The sequence below is a fragment of the Cheilinus undulatus genome, linkage group 9 (assembly GCF_018320785.1).
Source record: "Cheilinus undulatus linkage group 9, ASM1832078v1, whole genome shotgun sequence".
NCBI lineage: Eukaryota > Metazoa > Chordata > Actinopteri > Labriformes > Labridae > Cheilinus > Cheilinus undulatus.
Genome location: NC_054873.1, coordinates 22,735,072 through 22,746,305, shown reverse-complemented (window position 1 = coordinate 22,746,305; position 11,234 = coordinate 22,735,072). Strand labels below are relative to the sequence as shown.

Here is an 11,234-nt window from a genome sequence, read left to right as displayed (position 1 = left end):
AGATTAAAAGTGTCATTTTATAATCAGATATACTTTAAGAGCTCGAATATTACATTTTATAAATGTTTTTTTAACTGAATCTACATTAATTGTTCTGTTAAATTTGTTTTACCTCACTTTTTTCCTTTTTTTTAAATTGTGCACTGTAATTTGCATGAAATTAGTGACCACCACTAAAATGATGTGTTTATTGTTACTCCATCTAGAATGGTAAATAAACAAAAAATGGTCTCTCTTACCTTACAGAGCATTCATTTGCAGTGGATGTGTGTCCTTAGCCAAATGTCCCATGTGAGTGGCAGCTCTCCTGGAACAGCAGACCATGTAGAAAGCTGCATATATCTATTGGACCAATCTCTATTGTACGCTCCACATGTAGCACCACCCTTCTCCAGAGCTGTCCCTGCTGTCAGTGTGAAAGCTGGCCTCATTGTGAGGCTCATCGTATTGTTTTATGTGTTTAGAAAATGCTGAATGGTTTGCTGGTGGAAAGTGTTTGCACTGCATTACACAGTGATGTGGGTCAGGTTGGGACAATTTTACACAAGTTATACCTTAACTACCTATTTTCAAAACTTATTCTACCTTTATTTAATCTCAATAAATCATCAAAGACATGCACTCATATCCACTGGCATTGATAAAACAATAAAGACAAATGGACAGAACAACAATAATTTACAGAAATTACATTTATTTATCTCATTGGATCCCTATTTGTTGTTACTGCAGCAACAGATATTCTTCCTGAGGTCTACACAAAAGAAAAAAAGACAAAATATACAAGATAAATTAAAAACCCAAGCATTAAATGAAATAAACATACAATAACAACAAACCAAGAGCCAAAACAGTTTATGGTGTCATGTGACATAGATGGTTGAACAGTTATTTATTTAGTAAGTATATCAACAGAAGAACACTATGCCCACAAGCACTTCATGGGCAGCATCATGCTCCAGCAGTTTTTCTTAGGCTGGAATAGGGGTTTTAGTGAAGGTGGAGGGAATTATGCACATGCAAATACCAGTTTTGGCACAAAACCTTCAGGTACCTGCTAGAGCGCTAAAGAAGGAAGGGTCAGGAACTTCCCCTTTTAGCGTGACAATGACCTACAAGATACGATAATGAGAACGCGTTCATGAGGATAAAACCACGTGGTTCACAGTTGCATCGAGTGTTATTATTAAAGGTTGGGTATTCAAGCAGAACTACTGTAAGTTTCCAGTAAGTGACGTCTTAACGTATGAACTTGAAATTGTTATTGAAATTGAACAAACCAGCAGCCAAATCTTTTTGTGCATTATCTGAGTTGTATGGGGAACACTGCGTGTCACATGCAAGTGTGTTCAAATGGTGAAAAAGATTTTTTGAAGGCAGAGAGGATGTCCAAGACAAGGAATTTTTTGTGTCAAAATTAACACTGGCGTCTACCATACTCCTGAAAAGATTCAACAAATTGAACAAATCAATTAAAATGATCAAACACTCAGACTAAGAGTGATAGCAGAAATGGTCTCCATCGATAAAGAGACAGTTCAGCACATTTTGCTTAAAAATTTTAACATGACCAAAGAGTGCCAAAGTTGTCCCAAATCTTTCGGCAAGGCAAGTTTAGAGAGACGGAAACCTACATTTTTTTTAGAAGGAATGTTTACATGTGAAGACACTTGGATCTTCCAATATGATCCTGAGACAAAACAGCAGTCAATGCATCAGGAAACACCATCGTCACCAAGGAAGAAGGAAGCAGGATGCAGCTGGTCTAACTTCAAGATCATGTAGATTTTTTTTTTTTATGTTAAGGGTATCATTTCGGAGGAGTGGGTTCCAGAAGGGTCAGAATCAACACTATTACAAACAGGTTCTAGAAAAACTGTGAGAAAAAGTCAGAAGCAAGGGACCACAGTTGTGGAAAAATGGTTTAATTCTTCATCAAAACAACGTGCCAGCTCACACTAAGCTCTCTGTGAAGCAGTTTCTGGTCCAAAAACAAATCACAGTGCTTAATCACCCTCCCTAGTCATCTGATCTAGCACTGTGTGACTTTTTCCTTTTTTCTAAAATCAAATCTACTCAAAGGAACATGTTTTTGAGTCAGTGTCAGAACTTAAGAACAGAGGTTCTGAGACAACTGGCTGAAGTAGTCCTACTGCACTGCGTTGATCAGTGGAAGACCTGAATGCAGCGGTGTGTTGATGCAGAAGGAGTATATTGAAGAAGAAAGACATAGAAAAATGATAAGTTCAGTGAAATTGTATTAAAGGATTATTCCTGTTTTTTTAATAGCCATATCTTGTATATCCTTGGCCCCTTTTTGAGCACTGCAGAGCCAGACGGGCAGCTGGTCAAGATGAGCTAGACCCTCTTTAGGCCTTGTTTCCAAGCATTGGAGCAGACTGTTGGAAAACAGTTTGTATTTTCTGTTAGGCAGTGGCATAACCCGGGTTAAAATGAAATTATGTAGGAAGATAGACTTCCAGTGAATACTTTAAAAAGTAGCTAGTGTCTTTCACAAGTAGCTGTTAAGGCCAACTAACTTCATCATTAAGGTTGCAATGTGTGGAAAAGCTGTCACTGGTGATAAACTGGGTCTGAGAAAACTTAATCTAATCTTATCTTCCTGCCTACATTTACATGTAAAACTGATCTGTGTTGGAAGGCGAGCAGGTAATTTACTTTTAAAAAAGGAATTAGGCAATCTATATGCAAAATGTTTTATTTTGTGCTTTTCATTTCTTACACAATTCACACATATCTTCAAATATGGCCCAGCCATAATGCTAATCCTCAAGATGCACAACATGTCTAGTTAACTATAAGCACCTATTAACACTGTGTTACAGCATTTTGGTGAGACTTCTCACAAAATTTAACACCAACATAAGTTTAAATTCTAACCAAGAGCCTTAAATCAGGCAAAGAAAGATACTAATAGCACCACACATCATTACACTGCGATTGTTGCTTCCTCTGTTCAAATAAATTAAATACTCCTATGTGAAAGTACAAAACAAGTCAACACAAAAACAGACATTATTTACAAAGGATTCTCATTAGAGGTGCAAATATTTAAGCCCCATGAACACTGAGAGCCTCAGTAATCATCCTCTGCATCCTCCTCAGGCACAAACTCCAGCTCATTGTCATCTTCTTCATCATCCTCTTCGTCTTCCTCCTCCTCATCTTCTTCTTCCTCCTCCTCTTCCATGTCATAATCTGCAGCAGCATTCAGTAGTAGTTTGGTTCGATTGATCTCGCTCTCATCATCAAGGTTTATGTGGACCTGAAACAATGAAAACAAACACTAAACAAATGAACACTTTTAAAGTAAATTCAAGTTATCTCGAATCTTATCATATCTTTATTGTATCAACAATATCTAAAATTAGAATATTTTATCAATTAAGTTAGATGCATCTGTGATGTAATTTAAACTACTTTAAAAAAACTGGTTCTGCCTTAGGAGTAGCTTTTATCAAGGAAAATAAAAAAATTCATAGCATTGACATAGATGGATTTCAGATTTGTGTGAGTTGTAGGCCGTAATCATTAACATCAATCAGCACATCAGAGTTTTTCTTTCAACAGGTGTCTTCCTCTGCCCAGTGAAAAAATCTCATCTATGATTCAGTAGTAAGGTGTGCTGGATGCCATCATTAAATTGATGTGACACAGCCATAATAGTAACTTATTTTTTAGGTTTATATGCTAACTACTAACATTGGTTCATGACACACAATTTGCTGATAGGTCAATGTTTTTCAGTGGCCAATACTGATGTAAAACCGATGCATCTGTACATTCCTAGTTTCTAAGCAAAAGGAAGTCATGAAAATGAAAGCAGCATTTAAACAATGTTAACAACTGTTAACAGGATTCAGGACACATGAAAAACAACATTACACAACAAACAAAGCCAACACAACAAACAGATAAACAGAAGTGATGAAAATCAAAGTAACATATTAAAAGCCTGCCTTTAAATGGTAAGTCTTAAGCAGTTATTGGTGCAGTCTTGGATATGTTTAGGGAGTGAGTTTTAGAGGGAGGGGTGGCTACAGAGAAGGCTCTGTCTCTCCAGGTTTGGTGCTTGGTTCTTAATGACAGAGAAAGAAGGTTGGTTTTAGAAGAATAAAGGCAATGGGAGTGAGTGTGATGATGTTGGACGTGAATGAGGTAGGAGGGTACCTAGTGATTGATGCCCTTGTGTGCAAGAGAAGGATTTCAACCTGGATGGGACAGGGAGTCAGTGGAGATTTTGAAAGACAGGGGTGATGTGGGTGAAGAGGTGTACTGCAGAGTTCAAAATGAGTTCTCAATAAACCTAGTCCTACTGAAGTCCTTAAGTGTTGATCTATCAAAAGTAATAAATTAAATTAAGTCATAACCCCCTCTCCATTCCAGTTTATCATCCTCTTATTTAAGTGAAATGAATGTGAATAAAGTCTCCATTTTTAGTTTCTTCTGAAGCAGAGAAATTAGCTCTAATCTTAAGTGTTCACTGGAGACACTTTTGGAAATTTATGATGTGTGAATAGCTGTCATTAGAGGCATTGGCCTGTTACCTGATCAGCTACAACAGATTTTTTTTCCACATAGGGCAAGAATGAAAAAACATCCTCAACTTACCCAAGTGGATAATTGAACAAATGAAAATTCTATCAGGGAATGCCATGATATTACAAATTGTTACAGCTGAGTGTATAGCAGTGTTAGTTTCGTCGACTAAAACTATGACTAAAAATGTTCATCAACAGCCTTTTTTTTCCATGACAAAAACTAGACTAAGACCAACAAAATTAGATCTGTGATTACTAAAACTGACAAAAAGTAAGTTTAGTTTTCGTCAAGATGACTAAAACTACACTAAAATGTAATTTAGTTTTTGTTGGACATTCAAAATCCGGGATCTTTCTCCACTGTGAGTAAATCTGCCAAAAAACAATGCAGCTGTATCCCTTCTGCCTTTCAGCTGTAGAAACCAGGGACCCCAGGTTTGGCAGGGTGCATTGAACACACTACCATGATTTGGTACCAGGTTTAGGCAAGAAAATAAATGCTTAGACTAAAAGTAAAGACCAAAAAGCGAGGACTTTTTATGGACTAAAACTAGACTAAAATTTTTTGAATTTACATCAACTAAAACTACACAAAAACTAAAAGGATAGAAATGAGTAAAATGTGACTAAAACTAAAATGAATTTCATTTAAAGACTAAAATTAACAAGACTACGTAAAAACCAAGTATGTGGCTGACCGCAACTATCTGGGATGCTTGTTGAAATGCCTGACTGAAATGTGTGTTCTGGCAGTGATTTTGTCATGATTGTTAGTAGTTTATGCGGCCATGTCACCTGTGGAGACCGTTATTACCTGCCCGTGGATCTCTTTTGTGTTTTCCTGTTTCCCTTTAATGACCACCCTCACTTGTTCTGACCACAGTGGATGTGTGTTCTCCTCATACCAGCTCTGCTTTATGCTGTCGAATATGCTGGCTTTAAACATTGCTCTCTGATGCTGCAGACTCCATGTTTGTACATGTGAATAGCCACGCTATTCATAGCCTGTGGCATCAATTAGTACTTTTCTCTCCAAACACATAACTTATCAGCCCCACACTGCTGTGTTATGCTCTGACAGCATAGGATCATCTGATTATGCCCTCTGATCGCTGTTTTTGGGGACACTTGCGGAGTCTGAATGCTTTAAAGTGAGGCTACGTTAGCCTAGCAGCGGCAGTCCGCTAGCTTCACCTATTACATTACTGAACATTTCTTTATCATTCTCCACTATATAGCTATTACTCCCCAGTTCATTGGTTTAGTTAGCTGGGTGTGGGTGTTATCTTCGAAATGAGCCGTTCTGATTGCTCTGATATGTCTTGGATTCTTCATTAGATGAGATCGTGTGGGGCGGGCTCCCCATTAACCCTTTGTGGTAGCCACAAGCTAACTCTTCATCAGCGTGTGCTCCAACAGTGGTCGAGGTCATAGAAAGCTATGCCGAATCAGACCGGGAGTGGAGAGAGAACATTTTTTCGGTCACAGGAAGCTTCCAGTGTTGCTCTCTGTACTTGTTTGGATTCAGACACATTGTCTGGTTCAGACAGAAGCTCCGCTGTGGCCCAGTCCGGTCTAATGAAAAGCCTGTTAGCCGTTAGCTGGGACACAACAACTCATTAGCTGTATATAACAACTAACCCGTCCCCCGTAACTGTCACTTTGTCATGTCAAAGCGGGGAGCAGAAGAGCGTCATCTTCATTCTCTTTCGCAGAAAGCTTTCCGTGTTGCTCTCAGTGATAGCTGTGATGCAGAAATGTGCTGTTCTGGCTAAGGCCAAGCTAACGTTCGGCTAGCAGCCACAAGCATTCACACAAGCTCCCTTTTCCCACTCAATTATCACATAGTCATGCCAAAGCAGCTCAGCAGAGGAGTAAAACCATCTTTACCAACATGAAAAGCTTATAGGGTTGTTTAATTCTTTGTCATACACAAATAACCGGGCCCAGTTCTGGTGAAACAGAGGCTAAAGCTATATGTGAGTATTTGGAGCAGTGGAGGCAGCCATTACAGGGCTTTCAGCATGAGTAAACCCCACCCATAGAGCAACTCTGTATGGATAAGCCATACATAAATGATGTTAACTCGAGCCTAGTTAGTGGAGGCAGACATTAGTGACAGCATTCAGTCCAAGCAAATGCAACTCTATAGTATACGGCTCATACTTATACAAAAGCATCACTCACTCAGTTACTTACCAACTGACAGACAGACAGACATACTCAGACACAGACATTACCATATGTAAGGCTGCCCTCAGCGGTCAGCCAAAAATAGCTGTCAAAATTAACACTGGCGTCTAGCATACATTTTCCCACCTGATGTTCTGTCTGAAAGGTTACTTACCTCCATTTCTGGGGACAGGTGTGGAGAGGCCCCTTCTTCTGTTTGAGCATTGATGATGGATTTCAAGGCACCTTCTTCAAACTGAAACACAAAGGGAGCACAAAAACAACACTTATACCACATGCCTCCCTCACAGATACGTAAAGCCAAGTAAATACAATGAAATCCCTCTATCCTAACCTTTAACCTGTTAAGCTGGTCTTGTAGCATGACTTTGATTTTCAGGAGAGTTTCCTCTTCCTTCTTCAACTCTTGCAGACGGCTGTGCATCTTTACTAGCGCTGCTGCAGTCAGACCTGAGGAGATCAGGAGTCAAAAAGGGGACAGGGATGGCTGTGCTTTAAACAAGTCAACATGGTTTTGATCAAAACTTGTGTTGGACAGCATGTAAAAATTCCGCTGGTACGCCATTTCATTTAGCCTGACAAGTTCATATCAAATGCTCAGCTATAATAATGAGTTAACAAGAACGATCACTGTAATCGACTCAATGAAAAACCTATAATTCCGTCTATTGTCAACCTTAACACCCAGTAACGAGCTGTTTGGCGTTTGGACTTAAAAAAAGACGATATAGATACTCACAACAAGCTTGAGAACGAGGATAAAATGTTGCTGCTAGCTTACAAACAGACAAAACAATATGGCTAAATAACCGTAATGTACACCCAAAATGATGATATGCCATCAAAATCTGTAACGTAAAGCCTGGGGTCTAGTTTTAGACGTTTACCTCTGTGATAAATTCCGGCTACAGCTCCATATCGGCGTAATAATGGAAAATACAACAGGTAGGGTGCGTCTGGCTGAGTTAATTTCTAATAAGGTTAAATTATCTGTTGTGCTACAGCTCATGCTACAGCTACATGCTAAAGTTTGTGTCCTGTGGTTTGCGGTAATTTCCGGGATCAGTGCCGGTTCAAGTACTGTAGGATATTCTATATTTTGTGTCGAATACGACAAATATCTCAGAAAATTGTGCAACCAGAGACCTAAATGCTTTAGTACAGGGTTTGCTGTGTTAAACAGAGACAGTGTCAGTATGAGAAATTGATTCGCTGCCCATTTTTTTCTGCAGCAAAGTAATTGAAAAAAATAAAAAATGTTTTGATTAAAATGCGAAATGGAATCGTGTAAAATTTCGATTAATTCAACGTTAATGCTTTGTGGTGAAATTATTTTCAAATGTAAAGTAATTGTCACACGGGTTACTCTAATATTTCTCTACTTATTTACGCAATATGAAGTGATTTCCAAAAACACGACACTTTTGGAGGCACTTAAAGCAGCATTGGCACAAGACGAATACTGACTTTGGCGGCATCTTGTGACGGTTAGTTGTTGGTGAAACGTCGTTGAGTGGGTCAAGTTAGGACGGTAAGAGAACAAAGAACCACATTTGTTTGCCATTTAAGTAAGACAATAAAAAAATACACCCAGCTACATTTCTTTTTCATAAGTCATGCTGTCCTTACTTAATATACTCGCTACACTATTGTCAGTTTGAACAGGTGCTACAGTGTCCACTGTGTGCAGTTGAGATAATGTTAACAGGTGATTATGTGTTAGCTATCCTAAATTAGCTAATTAACGTTGATCAATGCAGCTGAGCTAACGGTAGACCTTTTTAAATTTAACTTGTCGGTATTCCCTGCACTTAAAAAATAAGTTTTGAAGTGGCAGGTGTCAACTTTATGGCACTTCGAAGCCTAATTTGTAACAAATGTAGTTCTTGGTGTTAGTCTTCCTCATAAAACATAAGGGTCACACAACTGGAGGGCAAATAGGCTCTAAAAGCCAGGTCTGCTCGCTACGTTGCCATACCTTATGATTGGAGTGACTGAGCTAATATGCAAGGACAAGGTACAATGAAAGAAATCCTGCGCTGGAAAAATTGTTAGCGACCCAGGGTGAGCAACAATACCTTTTAATTTTTGCATTATGAAAGTAGGGTCTCGTTCAGAAACGCCGTTTGATTATTTTTCAATGGAGAACCCATTTTTAATGTTTACCAAAATTTCTGACCTGCTCCATGAACAAATCTTCTGCAGACTTGCCCGTAAGACATCCAAGTCAGCCCTAAATCCCTCCAAACCTAACTACACTGAAAATGAACAACGTGTGTGGATGAAGCATTTAGTGAAAGCTTAAATAAATCACAGATGGAAGTCATTGATGTGAACTAGATCTGACACAGTTCTTAATCAGTCTTCAAAAAATGTTAGAGGAGCCAGTTAGGTTCTTTATAGGATTCCTTGCCTACGTCCATCCAGATGTGTGCATTGATAATCACAGCGTGCATGTACGCCTGGAGACTAACAATGGAGCTCAACCAAAAGAAGGGAGAGGGTAATACCTTTCTCTGTTCACACAAATGAAAACTACTGTAATTTCTTGAATTAGATGGCTAAGGTCACACCGCATGCCTTAATGCTTAATTCTTATCTTTTGCTAGGTCTTATTTCTTTTCTTTGGTTGTTCACACTGCAGTCACATTCCAAAAAGTCAGATATGTGTCTGAGTTAGTACCACACATGAAAGTGGACTTAGTTTGGTATGAAAAGATCAGATTCAGTGTGACTTGTGCTGGCCATACTGTTTGAAAAAAATCAGACATGAGTCACATTAAATCTGAAAAATCAGATTCGGGCACTTTTACGAGCTGTAAAATTCTTGAAATTCTTGAAAACTAGTCAGTGCATCTTATCCTATTAAAAAAAAACACCTTAAAATGATGTGAAGACATTGTTATTACCTAATACATTTTTTGATGTTTGTGCTCTAGGTGAAGAGTTACAGCAGTAAGAGAGACCCCATGAAACACTCAGCAGAAAAGGCCTTCGGGTGTATTATGGCAGCTGACAAGAGGGAGTCTGTGTGTCTCTGCTACAGGTATGATATCAGATATTCCTAGGGGTATCATTAAACCGGATTTAAACACACACATTTATATATATATATATATTATATATATATATATAAAAATGTGTGTGTTTATGTGTATATATATACACATACACTTTAATAATAGGTACTTCATTTGTACCTGTACACAAATTAGATTTGCAAAAATTAGTTTTGCAGCTGGATACTGGCATCCATTATGACAAGTTTCAAAACATAAGTAACATATAAAACATATATTAGAGAGAATGATGACTATTAAAAACCTATTAAAACATTGAAAAAAAAAAAAAGGAGCTCAAGGCATTCAAGAGAAAAAAATATTAACCAATAAAGATCACAAATTATTAGACCAGAGTAAAATCAAGTTTGGGACTTGCATAATAAATGACATACAACAGAAAATAGGACCTCCCGTGCACAATCCAGGTACCCAGATACTGGCTGGTGTTTGCAGGAACATAGGTAACAGCAGGAAAGAAATAATTTGACCCCCACTGAAAAATGACTTGTCATGAACACTGCATTTCTTCTTTAGCCTCTTCAGGTTTTTCCAGGTCTTGATTCACAGGCTACATTTCGATTCACTGACGATTTATTAAATAACAGAATGATCCAATCCATGTTCGTCCTTCTGTACTTGTAACTTCCTTAGCATTATTAATCCCAATAACAGTACAAAACTAAATATCAAATTTTCCCAAGAAGCACAAATTTAAATGAACTTAAAGTCACAAGGAGATTTGGATAGACAGAGCTCTGTGTGTCTGCTAAGTACAGGAGAACAAGGGGTTAAAATAATACTGAAAACAGCCAAACTGAAACAGCTTCCTATTAGGGCTGCAGTAATAGGTTCTTTTCGTGGTCGAGTACTCTATTGATTCTTCTGATGATTAATCGAGTACTCTAATAAGAAATATTGCATTTTTTAATCAGTCACTTTTGCTTTTTTCAAGAGAAGTAGTACTAGACAAATGAGAAAAGAAGCTGGGTCCCTAAAATGAACTACTTCTATATTAAAAATTGATATTATTCTTTAAAGAAAATATCTTTTACAAAGTGCAAAGAAGTTCTGATGACAGTTTACATTTCTTAACGTTACAGGGAAAGGAAGTTAAATAATGACATTAGATTATCCCAGGGGATTTTGGGTGCTAACACTTTATTTCTTCTATTGTAGTTTATTTTTATTTTCCAATTTGTCATTAAAGTAAAGGGACACAATCATTTTAACATCCTCTACTTTATACATGCGTGTAATAGTTCACATTATAGCAACAATAAAGCTCCATCATTCACACAGCGGTCTGATGATGTCTGAAAGGTGAACCTTTAGATTAGAGGAGTATGGACGATTTTTCAAAGCATGTTCACTTTTAATTTTTGCGCATTTTTGTTTGTGAATTTATCCACCATGAAAA

The 11,234-nt window shown here is 37.8% G+C and overlaps 1 protein-coding gene across 3 annotated transcripts; it reads right to left on the bottom strand.

The window, feature by feature from the left end:
* Positions 1-2,703: 2,703 nt before the first annotated feature.
* snapc5 (small nuclear RNA activating complex, polypeptide 5) lies at positions 2,704-8,335 on the bottom strand. 3 transcript variants are annotated; one of them, XM_041795689.1, is made up of 4 exons: positions 8,223-8,335; positions 7,090-7,205; positions 6,910-6,990; positions 2,704-3,286 (listed from the first exon to the last, which is right to left on the bottom strand). In XM_041795689.1, the coding sequence occupies exons 1-4, from the start codon at positions 8,317-8,319 to the stop codon at positions 3,098-3,100; spliced, it is 483 nt and encodes a 160-aa protein (XP_041651623.1). In that variant the 5' UTR covers positions 8,320-8,335; the 3' UTR covers positions 2,704-3,097. The 3 variants fall into 3 exon arrangements, with proteins under 3 accessions (XP_041651623.1, XP_041651624.1, XP_041651622.1); XM_041795690.1 differs by lacking the exon at positions 8,223-8,335 and adding an exon at positions 7,643-7,803; XM_041795688.1 differs by lacking the exon at positions 8,223-8,335 and adding an exon at positions 7,495-7,572.
* Between the last annotated feature and the right edge of the window lie 2,899 nt (positions 8,336-11,234).

What these genes read in the sequence shown, in the direction of transcription:
- snapc5 (XM_041795689.1), bottom strand. Translation starts at nt 8,319, where the DNA reads ATGGCAAACAAATGTGGTTCTTTGTTCTCTTACCGTCCTAACTTGACC. An exon ending in ACCAGCTTAACAGGTTAAAG is followed by an intron (nt 6,991 to 7,089) that starts GTTAGGATAGAG and finishes TTTGTGTTTCAG; the next exon opens with TTTGAAGAAGGTGCCTTGAA. An exon ending in ACCTGTCCCCAGAAATGGAG is followed by an intron (nt 3,287 to 6,909) that starts GTAAGTAACCTT and finishes TCATTGTTTCAG; the next exon opens with GTCCACATAAACCTTGATGA.